This window comes from Schistocerca americana, chromosome 1, assembly GCF_021461395.2.
Source record: "Schistocerca americana isolate TAMUIC-IGC-003095 chromosome 1, iqSchAmer2.1, whole genome shotgun sequence".
Lineage (NCBI taxonomy): Eukaryota > Metazoa > Arthropoda > Insecta > Orthoptera > Acrididae > Schistocerca > Schistocerca americana.
Genome location: NC_060119.1, coordinates 516,230,587 through 516,257,046, shown reverse-complemented (window position 1 = coordinate 516,257,046; position 26,460 = coordinate 516,230,587). Strand labels below are relative to the sequence as shown.

At 44.5% G+C, this 26,460-nt stretch overlaps 1 protein-coding gene across 9 annotated transcripts in view; it reads right to left on the bottom strand.

Annotated features, from left to right (window-relative positions):
* LOC124605184 (myb-like protein P) overlaps positions 1–26,460 on the bottom strand; it is a 456,687-nt gene that overhangs the window by 188,054 nt on the left and 242,173 nt on the right. For 2 of the 9 annotated variants that reach the window (XM_047136763.1, XM_047136755.1), the window contains one exon: positions 11,011–11,093. The exons of the other annotated variants lie outside the window; for them this stretch is intronic. In XM_047136763.1, the coding sequence (XP_046992719.1) occupies positions 11,011–11,031 (21 nt within the window). In that variant the 5' untranslated portion in view covers positions 11,032–11,093. The remainder of the gene's footprint in view (positions 1–11,010; positions 11,094–26,460) is intronic. 9 annotated transcript variants of the gene reach the window in all.

The following is a 26,460-nucleotide window of genomic DNA, read 5'->3' as shown; positions in this document are numbered from 1 at the left end:
GAACGTGGAAACACTGAAAACACAATGTTTAATATGGTGTAGCAAAACCGTTGGCGTTCAAAACAGCTTCCACTCGTCTCTGAATGAGTAGATACAGATTCTGTATGGTTTAAGGTTCAAATTGTTCAAATGGTTCTGAGCACTATGGGACTTAACTTCTGACGTCATCAGTCCCCTAGAACTTAGAACTACTTAAACCTAACTAACCTAAGAACATCACACACATCCATGCCCGAGGCAGGATTCGAACCTGCGACCGAAGCGGTCGCGCGGTTCCAGACTGTAGCGCCTATAACCGCTCGGCCACACCGGCCGGCTATGGTTTAAGGGAACCTTATTCTATTCTTCCTGTGAAACAGTGATAAGTTGAGGTAACAGTCACAGAGGCGGACAGCGATCATGCGCCATTCTCTCCAAACTAGACCGCAACGGCGCAATGATATTGAAATGTGACTGCTCTACCTAGAAGGATGAGTCAGTTCATCCTTGCTCTCACAAAACCATATCTGGGCGTGAGAGCTATTAGAACAGGGGCCCTACCTTCTCTGAACGCCTCATAACCATTGGGGACCAAACATTGTACCATGCGATGGACCTGACTAGTAGAAAGGCCACATAATTCTTGGGACTAATGCGACCTTGCAGAGTAACCATAGGGCCTACAGAATACAACAGTAGGGTTGCCAAATCATCACCGAACTTTCGCCGTGTTTCACTCTTCGAACTCGGCTAGAAGACAAAAAAAAAAAAAAAAAAAAAAAAAAAAAAAAAAAAAAAAAAAAAAAAAAAAAAAATGTTCAAATGTGTGTGAAATCTTATGGGACTTAACTGCTGTCATCAATCCCTAAGCTTACAGACTACTTAACCTAAATTATCCTAAGGACAAACACACACACCCATGCCCGAGGGAGGACTCGAACCTCCGCCGGGACCAGCCGCACAGTCGATGACTGCAGCGCCTAAGACCGCTCGGCTAATCCCGCGCGGCGTTGAAAACAATGTGAAGCAAGACCCATGTGGCCAGATGAATTCTTCCATTGTTCTATAGTATAGGTTTTACGGCCTCGGCACCACTTTTTCTTGTTATGGGCATCTGCGTCACTGATGTGTGGGTTTGGAATTGCAGCTCGCCCTGCATTGTCTTGCTTATGGAGCTCCCTTCGCCGTGTTGTTTTTTTGGCGTTGATATGATTCGTGAGTATGACGTTCAGTTCTGCAACGACTTTTGCAGCTGTCACAATCCTCTTCAGTTACCGTCCGTCACGATCACTCAACACACAGGTTCGTCCGCGCTGTGACTTAGAGGATGATGCTTTTGCGCTTTTCCTGTATACGGTACAAATCTCCGATACCGTGCTTCCTGCAAAGCCAAACACTTCGGCTCCTCGCTTAATGGAGCACCAACCGCACGAGCCCCAACAATTTTTCCACGTTCAGACTCACTTAGATCTGACATAAGACACTCACTGCTACACAGAACACTGTTCTGACCACTACTGATACTTCCGAGGTGTTGAGGACATTGCACTGGTGCCATTTCGTGGTCAACTACAACAGCGCAACCCGCAGGCTTCACTAGCATCTGCATTTATGTTCAAGCACGCATTTATCGCAGCTTTTCCATATTTTTTGAACAGTCCCTGTAAGTGGAGCAGGCCGCAAATAGGTAAATACACTGATGTACGCGTTTGACAAAGGTCACGTTGTTGTGAACCGACACCTGGGAAAGAGAATCTCGAAAAAGGTGAAGATGTTCGGCAGTTCATGTGCTACTGTCGTGAGCATCTATGGAAAGCGGTTGAAGGACTGTGAAATCACGAGCTGGCGACGATGTGTTGGTCGTCCACTTCTCATCAGATAACGTGGAGGTTGATGGCTTGTTCGCTCTGTAAAGCAAGACTGCAGCTACGTGTTCCCACGTTAAGTAAATTACGATTGCAGTGGGCACGCGATGACCGAGATCAATGGGAACGAGTCACCTCGTCGGATGATCATGTCTGTTGTTACACCATGTCGATGGCCATCTCTCGATTCGCCCTATCAAAGCGAACGACTGTTCGAAACATGCGCCGTGACACGGACACAGGCCAGTGAGGACAGTCTTATGCTATGGGGGACATTCACCTGCGCTTCCATGAGACCCGTTGCAGTAACTGAAGCCACCATAACACATGCTGACTCCGTGCGTATTATCGCAAACCATCTCCGTTCGTCGATGCTTGATGTTTTCACCGACGGCGATGGCATATTGAAACAAAATGACTGTCCGTCACTAGGCCAGAATCGTGCTACAGAGGTTAGGGAATCATGATAGGGAACTCACATTGATGTCCTGGCCACCAAATTCGCCTGATGCGAACCCGATGGTACACACTTGACTGGTGCAATCTCCTTGCCCACAAACCACCGGGCCGTAACTTACGGGAATTGCGTGACCTGTGCATAGAAGTATGGTGCCGCATACCACCACAAATATAATGAGGACTTGTCGAATCCACGCCATTCAGAATCGCCGCTGAATTGAGTTCCAGAGGTGAACGATCACGCTATTAAGCAGGGGTCGTAATGTTTTGCCTCATCAGGGCGTGTGTAATCGACGTAGCAGGTTGACTTTGCAGATTTCTCGGATTTCACAGACGTAGTTGTATGCATCGTTATTACATTGTTACAAAATTCTAATGTATTTCAGAAAGTCTTGAAGATGTTTAGCACTTTTAACGAGCCGCAGCAGAACCTCAAAGTCAATACAAATTATGTACTGAACGCAAGTGGAAGAAAATAAACGTTAACGTTTGACTGCATCGCCGCAAATCATTAACTGGAATCAGTCACGACCGTTACGTCCCACGAGCGTCAGTCATTAACCAAGGAGCGTCTATTCGTATTGTTAAGGATGCAATGACTTCACCAAATTTGGTAACAGAAAATGAAGTTACCAGACTGAGAAAAACCGAAGGGATACTAAGGAAGTGTATTTCTTCCTCCAACAAGGCCGCTGAAACATCTCTTCCTGGTAACCAACTACTCTTTGTGTATAATAAAACAATACATTCTCCGTTGTAGGCTGTATTGTGCTTTGTTAAAGTCGTGCTGTTAGCTCATTTCGGCCGAGAGCCATTATCAAGCATCTTTGTTATGTCATGTATTACATATCGCGCTCATCACATTCTTTAATGTCACATACATAAAACCAGAAGTTGTACTGCATGATAACATACTCTTAAGTGCACTCTGCAGCACTTAAGAGTATGTTATCATGCAGTACAACTTCTGGTTTTATGTATGTGACATTAAAGAATTACGATGGGAAATGCCCCTAAAAGGGGGAAGAATCAGATATGATCAACCGCATTAGGTTGCAGAAGGCAATGAAAACCAGTGTTTTTAACACGTAGTGTGTATCCACATAGTCATGTGGCCTGTAACTGAAAAAGTGTCATGATGTTCTCTCCATTGGCGAAAGATCCCGGGAGTGGACTGTCAAAGGGGAGGTTATCATGAGAAAAAGATGGAATAACCAACGAAGATGTTGATGGTTATAGACACAACATTGCTTTATCAGTAATGTACGGAAGCCTGTTCATAGGTGTTGGTTACTGATGGGATAATGCACAGGCCTACTACAAATGATTGAAGCGATTTCATAAATTCACTGTAGCTCCATTCTTTGACATATGGTCACGACACACTACAGATACGTAGAAAAACTCAAAGTTTTCTTCGGTTGAAGCCGCACTTCAGGTTTCTGCCGCCAGAGCGCTCGAGAGCGCAGTGAGACAAAATGGCGACAGGAGCCGAGAAAGCGTATGCCGTGCTTGAAATGCACTCACATCAGTCAGTCATAACAGTGCAACGACACTTCAGGACGAAGTTCAACAAAGATTCACCAACTGCAACTCCATTCGGCGATGGTATGCGCAGTTTAAAGCTTCTGGATGCCTCTGTAAGGGGAAATCATCGGGTCGGCCTGCAGTGAGCGAAGAAACGGTTGAACGCGTGCGGGCAAGTTTCACGCGTAGCCCGCGGAAGTTGACGAATAAAGCAAGCAGGGAGCTAAACGTACCACAGCCGACGGTTTGGAAAATCTTACGGAAAAGGCTAAAGCTGAAGCCTTACCTTTTATAATTGCTACAAGACCAGACACCCGATGACGAAGTCAAACCCTTTGAATTTTCGGCGCGGTTGCAACAGCTCGTGGAAGAGGATGCGTTCAGTACGAAACTTGTTTTCAGTGATGAAGCAACATTTTTTCTTAATGGTGAAGTGAACAGACACAATGTGCGAATCTGGGCGGTAGAGAATCCTCACGCATTCGTGCAGCAAATTCGCAATTCACCAAAAGTTAACGTGTTTTGTGCAATATCACGGTTTAAAGTTTACGGCCCCTTTTTCTTCTGCGAAAAAAACGTTACAGGACACGTGTATCTGGACATGCTGGAAAATTGGCTCATGACACAACTGGAGACCGGCAGCGCCGACTTCATCTTTCAACAGGATGGTGCTCCACCGCACTTCCATCATGATGTTCGGCATTTCTTAAACAGGAGATTGGAAAACCGATGGATCGGTCGTGGTGGAGATCATGATCAGCAATTCATGTCACGGCCTCCACGCTCTCCCGACTTAACCCCATGCGATTTCTCTCTGTGGGGTTATGTGAAAGATTCAGTGTTTAAACCTCCTCCACCAAGAAACGTGCCAGAACTGCGAGCTCGCATCAACGATGCTTTCGAACTCATTGATGGGGACATGCTGCGCCGAGTGTGGGAGGAACTTGATTATCGGCTTGATGTCTGCCGAATCACTAAAGGGGCACATATCGAACATTTGTGGATGCCTAAAAAAACTTTTAGAGTTTTTGTATGTGTGTGCAAAGCATTGTGAAAATATCTCAAATAATAAAGTTATTGTAGAGCTGTGAAATCGCTTCAATCATTTGTAATAACCCTGTATATAATTGGAGTTCACTCCCTCAGCGTCAGTTAAGATCTGAAGATAGTGTACTGAGTACTTAAACTGGTTGAAATATAATAACAAATCAAAATGACGGCTGTAGGGGTCTCATTTTATTACACAGGAGAAAATGGTACGATTCGTTATGAAGAGGAAAATGAGGTAGAAGGTGAGTTACTGTAAACAGTTCATTGATAGGGTTGTTATCATATTCGATAGTAAAGCAACGCCGACAACTGTAGCTCAGTTGTACGAACGTCGCAAGCAGAAGGTGAAAAGATAGAGGAAATCTATGAGGATACTGAGCTGTTAAGACAGTATATGAAAACCTAATAATAACGGGGGATTGGAACGCGATTGTAGTGGAAGGAATAGAAGAAAAGGTTACGGGAGAATATGGGCTTGGCAGTATGAATGAGAGTGGAGAAAGACTAACTGAGTTTTTCAGTAAATTTCAGATGATAATAGTAAATACAATGTTCAAGAATCACAAGAGGAGGAGTTATACTTGGAAAAGAGCCGGGGACACGGGAAGATTCCAGTTGGCATCACGGTCAGACATATTCCGAAATCAGATATTGAATCGTAATGCGTACCCACGTGTAGATATAGATTCAGATAACAATTTAGTAATGATTAAGAGTGGACTGAGGTTTAAGGGAATCATCCGGAAGAATCAGTGTGGAAGCGGGGTACTGAAGTACTGAGCAATGATGAGACGCGTTTGAAGTTCGTAACGATATGGTTACTGTGATATGGAATACCAGGCGAGGAGTGGATATCTTTAAAAAAAGGCAACCACAGACGGTGGGCATACAAACATAGTTACAAGGAAGGTAACTGCGAAGAAACCATGGCTAACAAAAGAAATACTTCAACTGATCGACGAAAGAAGGAAGTACAAAAATGTTCAGGAAAATTCAGGAATACAGAAATACAAATCAATTAGCAATGAAATAAACAGGAAGTGAAGGGAAGCTAAGGCGAAATGGCTGCATGAAAAATATGAAGGCGTACAAAAAGAAATAATTCTCGGAAGATCTGACTCAGCATACAGAAAAGTCAAAACAACCTTCGGTGAAATTAAATGAGAGGGTGGTAACATTAAGAGTGCAAGGGGAATTCCACTGTTAAAGACAGAGGAAAGAGCAGATAGGTGGAAAGAGTATAGTGAAGGCTTCTTGAGGTGAGGACTTGTCTGACGACGTGATAGACAAAGAAATTGGAATCCGTACGATAGACATAGGGGATCCAGTATTACAATAAGAATTTGAAAGAGCTCTGGAAGACTTAATGTCATATAAGGCGTAAGAGATAGATAACAACGGAATTTCTGAAATCAGTCGGGGAAGATGAAACCAAACTACAACTCAAACAGGCTTGTAGAATCTATAAGACTGGCAACGCACCATCAGAGTTTCGGACAAAACGTCATCCCCGCAATACCGAAGAAATCAACGGCAGGTAAGTCGGAAAACTTTCGCACAGTTAGCTTAATAGCTCACGCATTCGAGTTGCTGACAAGAATAATATACAGAAAAATTTAAAAGGATATTGAGGATCTATTATAAGACGATCAGTTTGGCTTTAGGAAAGGTAAAGGCACCAGAGAGGCAGTCCTGACGACGCGCTCAGTACTGGAAGCAAGAACTAAACTAAACTCCTTCCGAACAGGCCATGAAGGCAAAACGGTACCGACCGGCCGCCGTGTCATCCTCAGTCCACAAGCATCACTAGATGCCGATATGGAGGGGTATGTAGTCGGCACACCGCTCTCCCAACCGTATGTCAGTTTCCGAGACCGGAGCCGCTACTTCTCAGTCAAGTAGTTCCTCAGTCTGCGTCACAAGGGCTGAGTGCACCCCGCTTGCCAACAGCGCTCGGCACACCGGATGGCCACTTGTCCAAGTGCTAGCCTAGCACGGCAGCACTTCATTTCGGTGTTACCACTGCGGCATGGCCGTTGGCCACTGGAAACAACTCTGAAGGAGCATCAAGAAAAGTTTATGGATTTGTCGGACTGGAAAATGCATTCGACAACGTCAAATGGTGCAAGATGTTCGACATTCTGAGAAAAATAGGAGTAAGCTGTAGGGAAATACGGGTAATATACAACGTATATAAGAGCCAGGAGGGAACAACAGTAAGAGCTGAAGACCAAGAACGAAGTGCTCGGATTAAAAAGGGTGTAAGACAGGAGTGTAGGCTTTCGCCCCTTCTGTTTTATCTATACATCGAAGAAGCAATGACAGAAATACGAGAGTTGGAACTTTAATAGTGGCAACTATTTATTTACAGCTCGTACAAAATAGATACGTGTTTCAAAGTTTTACTGACCTTCAAAGTAGTCACCAGCATTGTGTATAACCCGTCAACAGCGATGCCAGCAGTGCCAGTTGTCTTGACAGTTCGAGCGGCGCCGTCTGTTGCCTGACGAATTTGTAGCAGTTCTGAAGCGAATGCCGAGAAGTGTTTCCTTCAGTTTAGAAAGCGAACTGAACTCACGAGGGCTTAAGTCAGGGGAGTGCAGTAGGTGGTATAGCACTTAGCAGCCCCATCAGTCAAACAAATCAGTAACAGCTTGCACTGTACGTGCTTGAGCATTGTGCTGCAAAATGATGGCCAGGTCCTGCAGAAAGTGTCATCACTTCTGTCTCTATGCTGTCCATTTTTGGAACTCAACCTACGACCAGCTTAGAGACCCACATACAAGTTATGCGACGTCTTAGAATTATGTGGGCGAGGTTAGGAATCATGTGGGCGTGTACCGTGGAAGACTATTTGCTTGGGTCCTATATGTTGCCTCCGCGACTCAGGTGGCCAATGTACAGACAGTTCTTGGAAGAGAACCTGGTAACATTATCGGCTTTGCAGAAACAGAAAGTGCGGCGTTGACCCACACTTCCGGCAATCGACAGATCGGCCGGAGGAACGTTTACATCGGCCTTCAATATCCGCAGACATTATTCCACTGGACTTCTTTCTGTGGAGCTGTACGGAAACCTAAGTGTATTCTAACCCCGCGGACTCAGAAGAGGAGTCAGTTGCAAGACTACCTGAAGCGAACACACGCACACCGCGCCACACATTTCCCATCGAATACGGGACCCCTCGCTAAGGCGTCACTGGCTCGGCGCTAAAGTTAATAGTGTTCACTTTGAATAATTATTTTCACACTGATTAGAATCATAAAAGACTGAAACATTTCAAATATTGTTTTGTTCTCAGTCACTACGAATGACCTGGATTCTATGTATTCACTTCAACAGCTGGTTGCATACCTAAATACGTTATTTGTTGTCCTCATAATCGTATCAGTCAGTTTACGTGTTAAATTTTTGAACACCCCTTATGTGAGAAACTTCGTCATTCTACGTAAATCAGAATACTTAATTTACCGTATTCCAGGTTCACTTGATGCACGAGTTGCACAATAAAGTATTATTAATAGCAGCTTTTTGGTGATGTACGAATATTTTCCTTGCATCGTCCCCAAGAGGCCGGGTGCGGCCGTTTCATTTGTGAAATCAAGGAAAAACCCTAGGCTGTTCCAGCGAGTCAACCTGAATACTTAGTGCGGTCGTCAGAAGCTATGGGGGCGGACGTATTAACGTCAGTACATTCCTCAGTTCTCCGTCGCACGCAACACGAGAGTCTTTATACACTGAACCTTCCCTGCGGAGGTAGGGTTAGCAGTGCACTACAGCCATGCAACAGATTTGATCACTTGGAGGAACTGCTCAAGGTCGACGTATGCACAAATTTGTTGCTTGTGTAGCTAAAGGATTCTGTTGCCGTGAACTTGTATTCTGCAAATACATATAATGCTTCGTGGAGTGTGTATTATTAGAAAACTAGCGATAATAGGGCTAAGCAGCAAATTTTAGAGAAGCAGCCGACGCCTTACTGTGACTGCTCGTAGTGGGAAAATAAACCAAGATTAATTGACAGAAAATATAACAGACATTCTTCTAAAACAGGCACGTCACGTCGCTTCGTTACAACACATCTCTCACAAAAGTGATAAAATTACGTCTTTCCGAATGCCTGATCTAAGGCTTCCTTTGAAAGGAAAAGGACTTGTTCTTGAGTCTTAGGGAATTGTTTTTCGAAGAAACTCCACTGTATTTCCGAATGGATGTATTAGAAAAATGACAAATTGGCTGCTAAATTACGTGTGCGTACAAAGCGGAGCATTCAAGATTGCGCACCTTGAAATCAGTATCAATGAATGGTATGGGGCGACCTAAATGAAATGCCTCGCTTTTGATCGATAGTTAAATAAACAGCATAATAGTACACTACTGGCCAATAAAATTGCTACACCACGAAGATGGCGTGCTACAGACGCGAAATTTAACCGAAAGGAAGAATATGCTGTGATATGCAAATGATTAGCTTTTCAGAGCATTCACGCAAGGTTGTCGCCGGTGGCGACACCTACAACGTGCTGACATGAGGAAAGTTTCCAACCGATTTCTCATACACAAACAGCAGTTGAGCGTCGTTGCCTGGTGAAACGTTGTTGTGATGCTTCGTGTAAGGAGGAGAAACGCTTACCATCACGTTTCAGACTTTGATAAAGGTCGGATTGCAGCCTATCGCAATTGCGGATTATCGTATCGCAACATTGCTGCTCGCGTTGATCGAGATCCAATGACTGTTAGCAGAATATGGAATCGGTGGGTTCAGGAGGGTAATACGGAACGCCGTGCTGGACCCCAACGGCCTCGTATCACTACTCACTAGCAGTCGAGATGACAGGCATCTTATCCGCATGGCTGTAACGGATCGTGGAGCCACGTCTCGATCCCTGAGTCAACAGATGGGGACGTTTGCAAGACAACAACCATCTGCGCCAACAGTTCGACGACGTTTGCAGCAGTATGGACTATCACCTCGGAGACTATGGCTGCGGTTACACTTGACGCTGCTTCACAGACAGGAGCGCCTGCGATGGTGTACTCAACGACGAACCTGGGTGCACGAATGGCAAAACGTCATTTTTTCAGATGAATCCAGGTTCTGTTTACAGCATCAGGATGGTCGCATCCGTGTTTGGCGACATCGCGGTGAACGCACATTGGAAGCGTGTATTCCTCATCACCACACTGCCGTCACCTCTTGTTCCCATTTACGGCACTTTGAGCAGTGGACGTTACATTTCAGATGTGTTACGACCCGTGGCTCTACCCTTCATTCGATCCCTGCAGAACCCTACATTTCAGCAGGATAATGCACGACCGTATGTTGCAGGTACTGTACGGGCCTTTCTGGATATAGAAAATGTTCGACTGCTGCCCTGGCCAGCACATTCTCCAGATCTCTCACCAATTGAAAACGTCTGGTCAATGGTGGCCGAGCAACTGGCTCGTCAGAATACGCCAGTCACTACTCTTGATGAACTGTGGTATCGTGATGAAGCTACATGGGCAGCTGTACCTGTACACGCCATCCAAGCTCTGTTTGACTCAATGCCCTGGCGTATCAAGGCCGTTATTACGGCCAGAGGTGGTTGTTCTGGGTACTGATTTCTCAGGACCTATGCACCCAAATTGCGTGAAAATGTCAGTTCTAGTATAATGCATTTGTCCAATGAATACCCGTTTATCATCTGCATTTCTTCTTGGTGTAGCAATTTTAATGGCCAGTAGTGTATAATCATTAGGAACACACATAGAATTGTTTTCAAAAATTTTTGTGCTGTGTCTCTGCAGCAGTACTCTAAGCTGTCTGCGCTTCCTTAAAAGTAACATCCATCACCAACACAAGCAACCTAAAAGCGGTTATTTGTTATTAACCTGTGCGCTTAGTCTATTTCTCTAAGGTTAATTTGAACCCAGTGTTACGTTTGTGACTGCAACGGTTTTCTAAACTACGTTAGTATTTCACACAGGAGCACCCTTATCTATGTAGGCGGACTGACAAGAGCTAGCCGAGTCTACAAGGGTTACGGGGTTATTTACGCTACAACGCCCAAGGCAGGGCGCGCTAGCAGGACCCAGCCCACAGCCGTGGTTAATTGCGGCCCACACGACGGACCGGCAGACAACTCACCCACGAGTCGTGGTTCTCCATGGCGCGCGGCTGTGGCGGCTGCGGCCACGGTCTCAACACGAGCCGCCGGCGCCGCCGCGCTCCTGCCACAGACGGAAACAGCCAACAGGTTACACTCGGGCCCGCCTCAGCTCACAGCTCGGTTACCACACAATCGTAGTTATCTTCCTCACGTCCGTCGCATTTTCACTCATAGAGAATGTAACTCGTTCACGCTCGTACAAGTGAATAAACACGTACATGTAAATGTTATATACAGCGTGATCAAGCTGCCCCTAGCGCTGGGTTTTATGCAGCCCGTAACACCTTAACACCAGTTATACAGAAATATGGACAGAATCTTTCTGTGGGAAATGTAATTTATATAAATTTTGTACGGGGATACATTTTCACTAGAGGCCGTGTTTTTCGAATTATTCAAGAAATACGTACAAAAGTGACTTTCAAACGTGTTTTTCTTGAACAACTTAAAAATTCTAGCGAAAACGTTCTCCAGTACAAAATTTAACGAGAATAAACTTCCTGCACAAAGATCCTGTTCTTTTCTTCTGTAGGATTAATAATTTGCACGCACACTGCGAGCGAGCGAATACGAAAATCTTGCACGTGGTACTGGAAGACGTTACAGGCTACATAAAGCCCTTTGTACGAGCAGCTTTATCACCCTGTATGTAGCACAAGTTTACATAAGAGATACAGTAATAGCTACAACAGAATGACGTAGTTGCTGGCTCGTATGGATAAAATGTATAATGATGCAGGGTGATCACCCTGTATGTAGCACAAGTTTATATAATAGATACAGTACTAGCTATAATAGAGTGACGTAGTTGCTGGCTCGTATGGATGAAATATGATGATGCAAGGTGACGTAATCATAGGCAGTCACAGCATACTAGTGACCACGAGAGTATAGGTTGACTTATTTTACGAAAATTACACTTTACAAAAACATTCCACAAATAGCTTAAAGTCGAGCTCCTCTATCTTAACGACGAGGGATAAACCTCTGGACTTCAGGACATGTAATAGCGAGCAATAAAACCCGAAGTAAATTATAAATTATAAAACACATGCATGAAAGAAAACTTTAAAATCTGTAAGAAGCAAAAATGTAGAAGTGTATTTAAAGAACGACCACTAGTGGTTTTTTTCGTAAATAAAAGCGAAGTGCTTTTGGTGCAAAACACTCTTAAAATGGGGTACGCTTCAGACAGAAAACTCAAACAACTCTCGAACATAACAGCTACTGCAGCAGGTGGCCATGCAAACAAATTTCTTGAAATTATTTTGATCTGACGAATTCAACAATCGCGACTTCAGCTGTTACATTTAATGCCAGTACAGCAATTTCGACTTCATCAGTGTGTTCGGAAAGGATATCCCACTTCAGCGGCGTATTCACGAGCACAGTTATGCCCAAAGTTGGGAGACTCGCAAAAAAGTGTTTGTGAGTAATGGCTAAATCAGTAATGACGTTCAGTAAAGGAAGTAACCAGAAACGAATATATTGTAACTGGTGCCAGTCTGGACAAGACTGAATACACACGGTACGACACTGAGTCGTTACTTTTTTTTATTTCAATTTATTGGCTTTCCGGGCTTGCCCACTAAGGCGTTTCAGTCATGGAAAGGCGATGCGATAGCGTATAGGAGACTATTTTCTAGTCAGTTACGGCAATACGAACGTGAGGAAAACACAACACACAGTCTTCTAGCGGAGAAAATCTCCGACCCGGCCGGGAATCTAACCCGGGCCACGCCAGTTTGCGATCTAGCGCGCTGACCTCCCAGCTACCAAGGTGGACTATTCGTTCCTTCCATAGCCCTACAGCCAGCACGACACAGCTCCCAGTTGTTGAGTAAACATGGTGTAACGGGGCGGAACCTGTCATATCTAGCACTTCCACCGCTTGTTTTCGCGAAAAGGATGACTAATAACGATAACAGGAGTCATATCATGAAGGCCCTTTTTTTCAGTGGTTCTCGAATTCCAGTAGAAAACTACACATCTACGTTTTAAAAAATCCATAAATTCCTCACTACATCGGTACATAGCATTGTGAGCATTATTCATAAAACAAAATACGCTTACCTTACTATCACGTTTCGAAACACTCGATGTTTTCAGCTGTCGTGAAAAATATTACCGAGTAACGAAGAGGACGAGAACGGGCTATTTGGAAAGCAACGAGAGTAAAGTGAGCGAGGGTTTTGTAGACTGGCAATTAAAGCGCGCGGCAATTACAGTGGTAGCGAGCAGCGCAACAGCGAGATGGCCTGATGAGAGGAAAGTGGGAAGAGCACACGCCTGCCTGGTGCCACCTGTTACCACCACAGCCTTGTCGCTTGTCTGCATCTCAAGAGCGAGGAGACCGAAAGTCACCGATGAAGATGATCTCTCTTCAATTTTGTCATCTTCTAGTGTGAGCAGCAGAACTCCAGAGCAGCCGTGGTTGCATCTGTCTTGAGTCCGCCCTCACAGATTTGTCATCGAGGTTTACTCCTATATACACACTATGTGATCAAAAGTATCCAGTCAAATGGCCGAAAATGACTTACAAGTTCGTAGCGCCCTCCATCGGTAATGCTGGAATTCAGTAAGGCGTTGGCCCACCCTTAGCCCTGATGACAGTTTTCACTCTCTCAGGCATACGTTCAGTCAGGTGCTGGAAGGTTTCTTGAGGAATAGCAGCCCATTCTTCACGGAGTGCTGCACTGAGGAGAGGTATCGATATCGGTCGGTGAGGCCTGGCACGAAGTCGGCGTTCCAAAACATCCCGAAGGTGTTCTGTAAGATTCAGGTCAGGACTCTGTGGAGGCCAGTCCGTTACAGTGATGTTACTGTCGTGTAACCTCTCCGCCATAAGCCGTGCATTATGAGCAGGTGCTCGATCGTGTTGAAAGATGCAGTCGCCATCCCCGAATTGCTCTTCAACAATGGGAAGCAAGAAGGTGCTTAAAACATCATTGTAGGTCTGTGCTGTAATAGTGCCATGCAAAACAACAAAGGGTGGAAGCTCCCTTCATGAAAAACCCGATCACACCATAATACCACCGCCTCCAAATTGTACTGTTGGCACTACACATGCTGCCAGATGACGTTCACCGGGCATTCGCCATACCCACACCCTGCCATCGGTTCGCCAAATTGTGTACCGCGATTCGTCACTCCACACAACGTTTTTTCACTGTTCAATCGTCCAATGTTTACGCTCCGTACACCAAGCGAAGCGTCGTTTGGCATTTACTGGCGTGATCGTGTGTGGCTTATGAGCAGCGGCTCGACCATGAAATCCAAGTTTTCTCACCTCCCGCCCAACTGTCATAGTATTTACAGTGGATCCTGATACAGTTTGGAATTCCTGTGTGATGGTCTGGATCGATGTCTGCCACTTACACATTACGATCCTTTCCAACAGTCGGCGGTCTCTGTCAATCAACAGACTAGGTCGGCCTGTACGCTTTTGTGCTGTGCGTGTCCCTTCACGTTTCCACTTCACTATCACATCGGAAACAGTGGACCTAGCGATGTTTAGGAGTGTGCAAATCTCGCCCACAGACGTATGACGCAAGTGACACCCAACCACCCGACCACGTTCGAGGTCCGTGAGTTTTGCGGAGCGCCCCATTCTGGTCGCTCACGATATGTAATGACTACTGAGATCGCTGATGTGGAGTACCTGGCAGTTGGTGGCAGCACAATGCACCTAATATGAAATACGTATGTTTTTTGGGGTGTCCGGATACTTTTGATCACATAGTGTAGGTTGATTTCAGTTCGCCTGTAGAGAATCTCCTACGGCTCTAGGTAGATCTAAGAGTAAGACACGCGTGGCCTATTTCTTCTCATTTTGAACAGTGAGTGAAGAACCAATAAGACTTGAACGGTCTAACACAGTATAAAGTAACCTCCCCCTTTTTTAAATATTGATCTACGTGTATATCATAGCTACATGCTACTTCAAATTTGTTATCAGGAGCTAATAAGATGAAAAGTAAAAGTACAACTGCGGCGATGGAGTGTAGTCGAATTATTTCAGTTGATAGCGTGGGGAATTGGATTAGAAAATGAGACGCTAAAAGTGATACACGAGCTTTTTCTATTTAGGCAGCAAGATAACTGACGACGGCGGAAGTAAAGAGAATATGAAATGTAGACTTGCAAGAACAAGAAAAGTATTCATGAGTAAGAGAAATGTAGTAACTGCTAACAGAAATTTACGTGTTAGAAAACCTTTTTAAAATGTTTTAAATGTAGTCTTATACAGAAATGAAATATGATCAAAAAACGATACAGCTATTACAATAACAGAAAATATTTTTAAATTTCCCATAGCTGATGGAGCTACAACTGCCTGAAACTGCAATTAAATTCTCTTAATTTTATTATACAATAGTCGATTTCAAGAGTCTAGCCTCATAGTCAGATGTACCTGATAAGTATAATGGAATTGATGCGCAGTATATTCATCTCAGGACCATCTCTTAGAGACATCAGTTGCCCAGTAACGCGCATTATCGAATCAGTTACTCGCAGCTGCACTGGGAGCCGCTGGTTCGACACTGCACATTACTGAAGGACGTGATTCTATGTTCTGAGACATAGTCCTAAAATGAATAAGACGCATATCGGTTCATTACATATGGAAAGGTCGGTTGGTCTCGGACGGCGGATTATATCGGACAAGAGCTGTTTCTGAACTTTTCTGTTGCTCCACTGCCGTGTGAACTATGGAGGGACAACACTTCTAACGTGATTTTGAATCGAAATAACTGTGCATTTTAGGGTGTACCTAGTGAGTTTTTAGGTGTACAATTTAACTTTGGATTCTTGTGCTGTGTTTGCAAGTAAGTAATAATGCAGAGTGAAAATCTCATTCTGGAAGTAAGTAATATATTGCATTTTTTATTGTTAGCTGTGACAATATGTACCCGAACTAAGGACACTGGGGATTGTAAAGTGGCACAGCAGCACGTTAGGGTTGTGTCGGACAAGAAAGTAGCATGAACGAAAGCGTAGAAAACCTCGGGCTTCTTGAAATGACAGTCAGGGAAGCGAGGGAGAAATGTTGAGTTCCAAGGAGTACATTAAGTGGTAGACTTAAAGCTTTACGGAAAAACGACGATGCAGCCGTGAAACCTGTTTTAGGAGATAATACATTCTTCTCGAGAATATTCAGTAATGAACAGGAAACAGTGCAGAACGACCATGTTAAAAAGCCGAATTCTTAAATGTAGTGTACAAATATGCAGAGCAACTGAATATAAAGCATCTGTGCAATAAGACAAAAATGAGAGCGGGAAAAGATATTTATAATAACTTTATGAAGACTTGAGACCGATGGCAGCAAATTCAAGGCTTTGCAGCGAGCAGCAGGTTTCAGTAATTCTTTGACAGACAAGGTGAGTTTACGAAAAAGTTGAAGTTTATAAACATTTAAGATGTAATAAAACTTTTGTGTAAGAAAAATTACTTTTTAAGCATTAATATTTCGTGCCCGATACGACTTCAAAATATTCAAACGATCGAAACGCAAAGAGTGGAAAATATAAAAAAGTCAACGAACGTATACACTTAGCACACTGAGTTATTAATTCTATTAAGTAACATTTAATAATATAATTTAGTACGAAGAATTTTTCAATACAGCCTTCAGAAAAAAGTCTAATTTCGAAAAAGCTTACGTATCCGTTTCTATCTGATCTTTTCCTGTGTATCCGATACATCTGATGATGAGGCAAGAAGCTTCAAAATCGTCCATCGTGAAATAAAATGAAGAGTATTTAATTGCAATCTGAGGCAATCTCCTTTCTCACTCAAATGATGTAAGTTTTTTAACTGTCGTGTTGCACAATAATGCTCAAAATTAGGTGAGTGGACAGATTAATTAATGAAGAATCACGGAATCGAAATGGGGAGGAATAAGCTAGATGGCACAAATTGGCTAAAGGAGGGATACGTTCACAGGACAGATACTTATGCACAAAGCAATAATTCGGTAATGGAGGAAGGATGTGTGAGGAGCGGGCGTACGTAAGCGGAGAAAATAGTTTCAAATCGATGCAGTAATATGCAGATACGAAAAAAAAAGGTTACACAAGATTTGGCTCGCGTGGATACTGCATCAAACCAGTCTTGGGACTGATGCCGACGGCAAGTGGACTGGTATTGAGAAGCTTCTTCTGGCTAATGAGAGGGGAGAGAAGGCGGTCCTCCGGCAGTGAGCGCGCCCCGGTAGCGCGCGGGTGAAACGGCCGAGTGGCGGCGCGGCGCGGCGTGTCGCTAGCGCCGGGCCTCCTCCGCCACTTTCGCCGCTAACCTGTTGCGTGGGCCGCGCCGCCCGACGGCTCCCAGCCTCCGCCGGTCACACCAGTCACGTCAGATCCACGCTCTGTCTCCACTCATCTGCTTGTTACCTCATGTCGTGCCCCGTACTGCTGTAACCGGAATCGGTATTCGGCAACGTCATTTCCATTTTCTGCTGTAGATCGACGGTACAAATGTCAGAAACGTCCGAGATAATTCCTCTTCCATCCCATGGAAAATACGGCATATCGCTATAAAAATCATAAACATTATGTTAAGCTTATCCATTATGAATGTTCTTGAACCCATGACTGCATATTAAATGTAAGTACAAAAAACTGCAGACAGCAATTTTTTGAAATATTTGTTTGTTTCCACCTTCTCACTGACCAGCCTGAACTGTAAAACAATTTTTTTTCTAAGGAAATGCAATCCAAAAACAAAGGAAGTAGGTTACAGTACACTTGTTCGCCCACTGCTTGAATATTGCTCACCAATGTGGGACACGTACCAGACGGGCTTGATAGAGGAGATAGAGAAGATCCAACGGAGAGCAGCGCGCTTCGCTACAGGATCATTTAGTAATCGCGAAAGCGTTACGGAGATGATAGATAAACTCCAGTGAAGAGTCTGCAGGAGAGACGCTCAGTAGCTCGGTACGGGCTTTTGTTGAAGTTTCGACAACATACCCTCACCGAGGAGTCAAGCAGTATACTGCTCCCTCCTACGTATATCTCGCGAAGAGACCGTGAGGATAAAATCAGAGAGATTAGAGCCCACACAGAGGCATACCGACAATCTTTCTTTCCACGAACAATACGAGACTGGAATAGAAGGGAGAATCGATAGAGGTACTCAAAGTACCCTCCTCCACACTCCGTCTGGTGGCTTGCGGAGTATGGATGTAGATGTAGATGTAGATGTTGGTCTACTGCACTGGGATGAACTAATCGACCAATCTCCTTCGCCCCCCCCCCCCCCTCCTCCACCCGATCACTCAATCTTCGTAATTCTTAATTACAGTTATGTCTCTGTTAGAAGTCAGTAAGCTGCCAGTGAATAATTCTTGTGTTGTGTAACTAAACAGCTAAGCTTTCTATTGTTAAGTGTATTTCTAAAGAAACGAGCAAGCTCCGTCCGAACAGGCCTTGAAGGTCGAACGGTACTGGCCGAACTCCATGTCATCCTCAGCCCACAGGCGCCACTACGTGCCGATATGGAGGGTCATGTGGTCAGCACATCACTCTCCCGGCCGTTGTCAATTTTCGTGACCGGAGCCGCTACTGCTCAATCAAGTAGCGCCTCAATTGGCCTCAGAAGGGCTGAGTGCACACCGCTTGCCAACAGCGCCCGGCAACCCGGACGGTCACTCATTCAAGTTCAAAAATGTGTGTGATATCTTATGGGACTTAACTGCCAAGATCATCAGTCTCTAAGCTTACACACTACTTAACCTAAATTATCCTAAGGACAAACACACACACCCATGCCCGAGGGAGGACTCGAACCTCCACCAGGAGCAGCCGCACAGTCCATGACTGCAGCGCTCAAGACCGCTCGGCTAATCCCGCGCGGCCTCATTCAAGTGCCAGCAAATCCCGGCAGTGCATAACTTCGGTGATCTGACGGAAACCTGTGTTACCACAGCAGCAAGGCCCTCGACATTTCTTAAAAAAAGTCATGACGTCATGATAAAAAAAAGTTCTGGCCATTAAATTTAAAGCTCTTGTACATATTATCACGATAGCTGCAATAAACTGCATCAGCGTTTACGTTATATATTAAGGGCGTTTCACAATTCCTATTACAGGTTGTAGTGGGAGCTTAGTAGATAAAATTTTGATACGGAACTCGTGTCCCGAAATGTGCAATTGAAATGTGAAATAAGTTTGAAAATCGGGACACTCTCAAATCTCCCTCACAGAAACAGGACAAGTAATTAAAAACTGAATGACACAGTCTCTCTACAACATGAATAGACGGCCCCAGGATGAGGGACCGTCAATGCTGGCAGCACCTCATGTTAACATCAGCTTAAGTCAATGCATTTGCCAATGCAACGATAGTATTGTATGCACAAAAAACAAAAAATTATTTCTGAGGGAAATATTTTTATATGTTTGACTAAAGGCCATAGTAATATGTACCAATTGTACAGAACATACTGGATACTAGAGAATTTATCGCGACAGTTATTGTTCATGTTTGTACTGAAAAGTAATTAATATGTAGCCAATAGGTAATTCACAAGGAAGTTGTCATGTGGGTGAGAACTACACTGCCACGCATACTGTCGCAGTACCCATTCGATACAACTCGCCATATAATTATCACTCAAGGCGATACATTAAAGATTTTTTATCTACATTCTTGTCGCAGAGCCAATATCCGGCATCACGTTACGGAAATGAAGATGTATATTGCTTTGAGGGAATAAGCAAATATTTCAAGAAGTGACTAGCCTCGGTTTTCTGTATCTAAATACGGTCTGTATGACAACTCTTGCTTACACAGTAGGGTTAACTACAGTTTTCTTTTTATGCATATGGATCACTGGTACTAAAAAACACTTTTTCATTGTTTCGTCAACTCCGACACGCCGACCCCTCCCACATAGACACAGGATAAGCAAATAAAAACAGAAGGTGGCCGAGCGGTTCTAGGCGCTACAGTCTGGAGCCGCGCGACCGCTACAGTCGCAGGTTCGAATCCTGCCTCGGGCATGGATGTGTGTGATGTCGTTAGGTTAGTTAGGTTTAAGTAGTTCTAAGTCTAGGGGACTGATGACCTCAGATGTTAAGTCCCATAGTGCTCAGAGCCATTTGAGCCAAAAACAGAAGGGCACATTCTCCCTACAACACGGACTGAAGACGCCACGGCGCGGCACCGTCAATATTTGCGACCCATCTCGCAAAACAGAAGGAAGGTTGGGGTTTAACTCCCAGTCGAAGACGAGGTCATTAGTGGCGGGGCACGAGCTCCAACTCGGGGAGGAAATCGGCTCTACCCTTTCGAAGGAATCATCTCGGTGTTCACCTCAATCGATTTGGAGAAATCACGAAAAACATAAATCTGGATGACCAGACGGAATTTGAATCGCCGCCCTCGCTGGGTCAAACAGGAAACACGAGCTCAAATATGTGCTACCTACGGCTCACCAACTTCTCGAACAGCGAAACGTGCGTGGAAGAAAAGTCTGCTGGACCGCACCAGCAAACCATAAACTGTTCTATCACAGATACACACTGAAGTGACAAAAGTCATGGGACTGTGACATGTACATACACAGACGGCGATAGTATCGCGCACACAAGGCATAAAAGGGTAGTGCGTTGGAGGAGCTGCATTTGTACTCTGGTGGTTCATGTGGAAAGGTCTTCCATGTGGTTATCGGCGCACGACGGCAATTAGTAGACTTTGAATACGGAAAAGTAGTTGGAGCTAGACCCATAGGTCATTCCACTTCGGAAAACGTTTGGCAATTTGGTATTCCGAGTTCGACAGTATCAAGAGTTTGCCTAGAATACCAAATATGAAGCATTAGCTCTCACCATGGACAACGCAGTGGTCGAATGAGAACAGCGGCTTTTGCGTAGAGTTGCCAGTGTTAACAGACAAGCAACACTGCATGAAATAACCGCAGAAATCAATGTGGGACGAACGACGAAAATTTCCGTTAGAACAGTGCGGCGAAATCTTGCGTCAGTGCGGTATGGAAGCAGACGACAGAAGCCAGAACCTTTGCGACATCGCCTACAGCGCCTTCCCTGGGCTTGTGACCGTATCGGGTGGACACTGGACGACCGGAAAACGGTGGTCTGATCAGATGAGACCAGATTCCAGTTGGTGAGGGCTAATGGTAAGGTTCGAGTGTTGCGCAGACCCGACGATGCCATGGACCTACGTTGTCAACATGGAACTGTGCAAGCTGGTGATGGCTCCATAATGGTGTGGGCTGTGTTTACATGGAATGGTCTGGGTCCTCTGGTCCAACTGAACAGATCATTGACTGGAAATAGATATGTTCGGCTACTTGGAGACCATTTGCAGCCATTCATGGGCTTAATGTTCCCAACCAATGGCGGCATTTTCATAGATAACAATGTGCCATGTCACCGAGCCACAATTGTCCGCGATTGGCTTGAAGAATATTCTGGAGAGTTCTAGCGAATGATTTGGCCACCCATCGAACATTTATGGGACATAATCGAGAGATGAGCTCGTGCACAAAATCCTTCAGCGGCAACACTTTCGCAATTATGGAAGGCTAGAAAGGTAGCATGGTTCAATATTTCTGTTGAGGTCTTCCATCGACTTGTTGAGTCGGTCTCGCGTCGAGTTGCCGCACTACGCCGGGCAAAATGAGGTCCGACACGATATTAGGAGGTATTCCATGACTTTTGTCTCTCAGTGTGTGCAGTGTATTCTTAAAAAAATAATCCTAAAAAGGATTTAGTGACGTCTTTGTCCGTGATTCCTGTAAAAAGATATTTGCAAGTAGCGAATAAACCTTCATTTATGAAGTGCATCTATCACAATTGCGTAGCAAGGCTTGCCACTTTCTTGGCAATAATCATCTCTACTCAGCAGCCTTTACTGTTTTAAAGATGCATCCCGTTTCTGATTTCAGTAAGCAGTAGGTAATTTATATCCGGTACGAGCAACAATCCATTTCCTTATGAGCCACTGTTCTTCTCATTTATTCAAATTTGCCAACAGCAAAGACGAGTGTATTTAACAATTTAGTTAATATTGCATGAAAAGTGTATTAAGAGAGGCTGGTAATTTTACAGCCGTTGCCAATACATACGGGGCTGCACAGATCACAGACAGCGTATAGAGAGTGTCTCAAAATGTATGCCGTAACTTCCGTTTCCTATAGCATCCTTACTAATAAACGTTGTTTCAAGAGCAAATTTTGAAATTCTAATTGCAAGCTGAGATATCGGGCAAAGTGCTTGGAATTTTGCATGAATTTAAAATTGTACTTGTGGAATTATAATTAAAAAATTATAATATTTCTCCTATTTGACCTATTCCAAAAACCTCATGACAGAAGCTTACAACATATAAAGAGATGGAACGGAGAAATTTTTGTAGAAATGTCTTGAATACTTTCAGAGAAAAACGAACATATATTTTATTTAAATAAAACTTCAAATTTCATTCAAAAAACGTTGAAAATATATAATCAAAGGATTTTATATGTAAATGTGTTACTTTCATGCAAAGCGTGCTACAAAAATTCATTGTCATGTCTCCAAAACTGTGGATTTGGCACATTTTTGAAATAGTGTGTTTTTCACCAACGTGCCCCCTTAAAGATCTGTCAGCCTACTGTTAGCGTTTGTGTTTACAGGATATGTTTTGTAAATCGTAATTTCAAGGTCGTGACTTGTGGCGAAAGCTAAGCTTTTCATCATTAAATAAAAGAGGTGAATGTGATGCAGTAGAAGAGAACACAACAGGGCCAACGCGAGGGTAGAACTATGGCACAGGATGTGCTGTGTAAGAGAGCGCGAAGAGGAGGGGAGGTGGTAGGCCAGGTAGCTTGTAGCTAGCAGGTAGACAGCCAACTAGTAGTCTATAGCCAGATGGTAGCTAGTAGCCAAATGATAGCTTGCAGCCAGCTGGGAGCTCATAGCCAGCTGGTGGCTCGTAGCCACTCATAGCCAGCTGGTAGCCAACTTGGTAGCTAGTAGCCAGCTGGCAGCTGGTAACTGGTAGCCGGCTGGCGGCTTGTAGCCACCTGCCAGCTGGTAGCTGCAGTAGACGCTGGAGCCTGGAGCCAGTCCGGCTCGCGCCAGCCTTGGCGCCAAGGCGAGGCGAGGCCCGCTGCCCTTCACCAGCTGCTGCCTGCTGCCTGTCCCACTTGCCATCTCGCGGCTCCCCGCTCATATCCTGCCGCAGTCACATCGCTTGACACCAACAAGTCTGACAAGCCGCAACCTACTCTAACACCCACTTTTTAAAAAAAGGAAGACTGTGAACTTTGCTCGCCACGGGCGAACTACTTCGACATTACGGTCTCGAAGGAAAGGATTGCATCTACATGTACATCCATACTGTGCAAACCGCTGCGCTGGGTGTGGCAGAGCGTACATCCCATTGTAGCACTTATTAGGGCTTTGCCCCGTCCCATTCACGCACTGAGCGCAGGGAGACTAATAGCTTAAACGCCACTGTGCGCGCTATAATTAACGTAATCTTCTCTTTGCAATCCCTACGGCAGCGATACGTAGCAGGTAGTACTATATTGCGAGATTTGTGACTTAAAGTTGATTCTTGAGACTTTGGCGAGACAATAGGCGTCTATCTGTAAGCGCTTACCAGTTCATTCCTTTCAGCATTTCCGTGGCGCACTTGCAAGCGTTGAACAAACTTGTAAGCATTAATTGTCCCTGATTGTGTACGTCCAGTATCCTCTGTTAGTACTATCTGTTTCGGATCCTCCACTCTAGGATGAGTGGCACCAGTGTTTTATAAGCAACCTCCTTTATAGGCTGATTGCATATCCGTAGTATTCTATCAGTGAACCGAAGTCTGTCACCTGCTTTACCTACGACCGAACCTATGTGCTCGTTCCATTTCATGTTCCTACAAATTGTTATACCCAGCTATTTGTATGAACTTCATAATTCCAGCTTTTTCTAGCTGATATTCTAGTCATAGGATACTATGTTTTCTCGTCTTGTGAAGTGCAGTATTAAACATTTTTAAATAAGGCAAACTGTCAGCCTTGCACCACTCTGGCTGAATGTTTAAGCAGCTCTTTCAGATATTACTTCTTTATAGACAACTCTAGCATCTGCAATAAGTCGGCGGTGACCACTGATACTAATGCGAGTATACAGCATAATCAGCAAGGGTCCCGACACACTTCCCTGGGGCACACTTCATGTTACTTCCACATGTATTAACTTTCCGTACTCCATAATATGCTTCGTCCTCCCTACCAAGAAATCACGAATTTCGCTTCATACCACATACGGTCATACTTTCTATAATAAACATAAGAAGGCTTGGGTGAGATTTGGCCACTCCGCCACACATAGATGATATTGATATCAATGAAATTTGGTTTTCGTTGTGTTGGTACATTCAAAGGTCAACCATATCTGTGGGTTAGCTCAGTTCGTGTGGTCTTTCAAGGCAGTCGTGTTGTAGGTGTTTGGTACAAATCTATGAATTGGAATTCCGAGCTGTACTGAATTCTTTTAATTTTGAAATAATGTCAGCTGGGACGAAGCGATGCTACAATATAAAGTCCCATTCCTTTCTTATTAATGCGTTACCGGTTTAGGTGCACTGACTGCCATCAGACTTCTAAGGAAGTAATAAAAGAAGAAATTCGATTTGGACCTCTGTTCCATTTAAATAAATTTGTTTCGAACAGATTTGTTTCGAACAGTTCATCGATAACGGAAATTCGTGGAAATTTGGTGAAGGTTTAAAAGTTACATGCTTCTTCAGTTTCAATATGCCTTGCTTTGTTTATCATATTGTGTAGCGAACTGTATTATGTATAGACATTATTATAAGTAAAACCAACCAGTAATTTAACTTTACGAAACTTGCGCTGCAAAAATTCGTTTAATACCTAAGAATGAGAGAATAATGAAAAACTGTATTCTGCTACTACATCGGGGAACATTATACAACATACTTGATATGTGCACCCAACAAATAGGTATTACAGGCGACTGAGAATGCTTCATAATTAAAAGAGAACGCAACATATAAGGCATGAAAAACAAACAGCCTTTTAAGTAGCGTAGTTGCATAGGCGGAACACAACTACAAGGAAATAATAATGATAATAATTAATAAGTATTATTATTATTATTATTATTCACTGTATCAAATCAGCGACAATCATGAAAGACACACTAACAAACACGAAATGCAAAATTAAATGTTTATTTGAAATCTCCAAGGCTTCTGAGATAAAAATTGCTATGAACAAGGACATGGACTGTTCCCACTGCTGTTCAATTATGTGTAAGAAAAGGTAATCAGGGGATGGAGGAAAATAACAGAAAAAGAAGGGATTCTAAATAATCATAACTGGGAGAAAAGGGTGTTGTCGTTTGGCTTTTGCAGACGATCTCGCCATATTAGCTGAATCTACAGAATATGCAGCAATGCAGATAAATCTCCTGCAAGAGACAGTTTCAAAAGAAAGCCTGTGTACGTCTTTTAATAAATACGGTGTATGGTAGATGCGAAGGAGGCACCGAAATACACTCCTGGAAATTGAAATAAGAACACCGTGAATTCATTGTCCCAGGAAGGGGAAACTTTATTGACACATTCCTGGGGTCAGATACATCACATGATCACACTGACAGAACCACAGGCACATAGACACAGGCAACAGAGCATGCACAATGTCGGCACTAGTACAGTGTACATCCACCTTTCGCAGCAATGCAGGCTGCTATTCTCCCATGGAGACGATCGTAGAGATGCTGGATGTAGTCCTGTGGAACGGCTTGCCATGCCATTTCCACCTGGCGCCTCAGTTGGACCAGCGTTCGTGCTGGACGTGCAGACCGCGTGAGACGACGCTTCATCCAGTCCCAAACATGCTCAATGGGGGACAGATCCGGAGATCTTGCTGGCCAGGGTAGTTGACTTACACCTTTTAGAGCACGTTGGGTGGCACGGGATACATGCGGACGTGCATTGTCCTGTTGGAACAGCAAGTTCCCTTACCGGTCTAGGAATGGTAGAACGATGGGTTCGATGACGGTTTGGATGTACCGTGCACTATTCAGTGTCCCCTCGACGATCACCAGTGGTGTACGGCCAGTGTAGGAGATCGCTCCCCACACCATGATGCCGGGTGTTGGCCCTGTGTGCCTCGGTCGTATGCAGTCCTGATTGTGGCGCTCACCTGCACGGCGCCAAACACGCATACGACCATCATTGGCACCAAGGCAGAAGCGACTCTCATCGCTGAAGACGACACGTCTCCATTCGTCCCTCCATTCACGCCTGTCGCGACACCACTGGAGGCGGGCTGCACGATGTTGGGGCGTGAGCGGAAGACGGCCTAACGGTGTGCGGGACCGTAGCCCAGCTTCATGGAGACGGTTGCGAATGGTCCTCGCCGATACCCCAGGAGCAACAGTGTC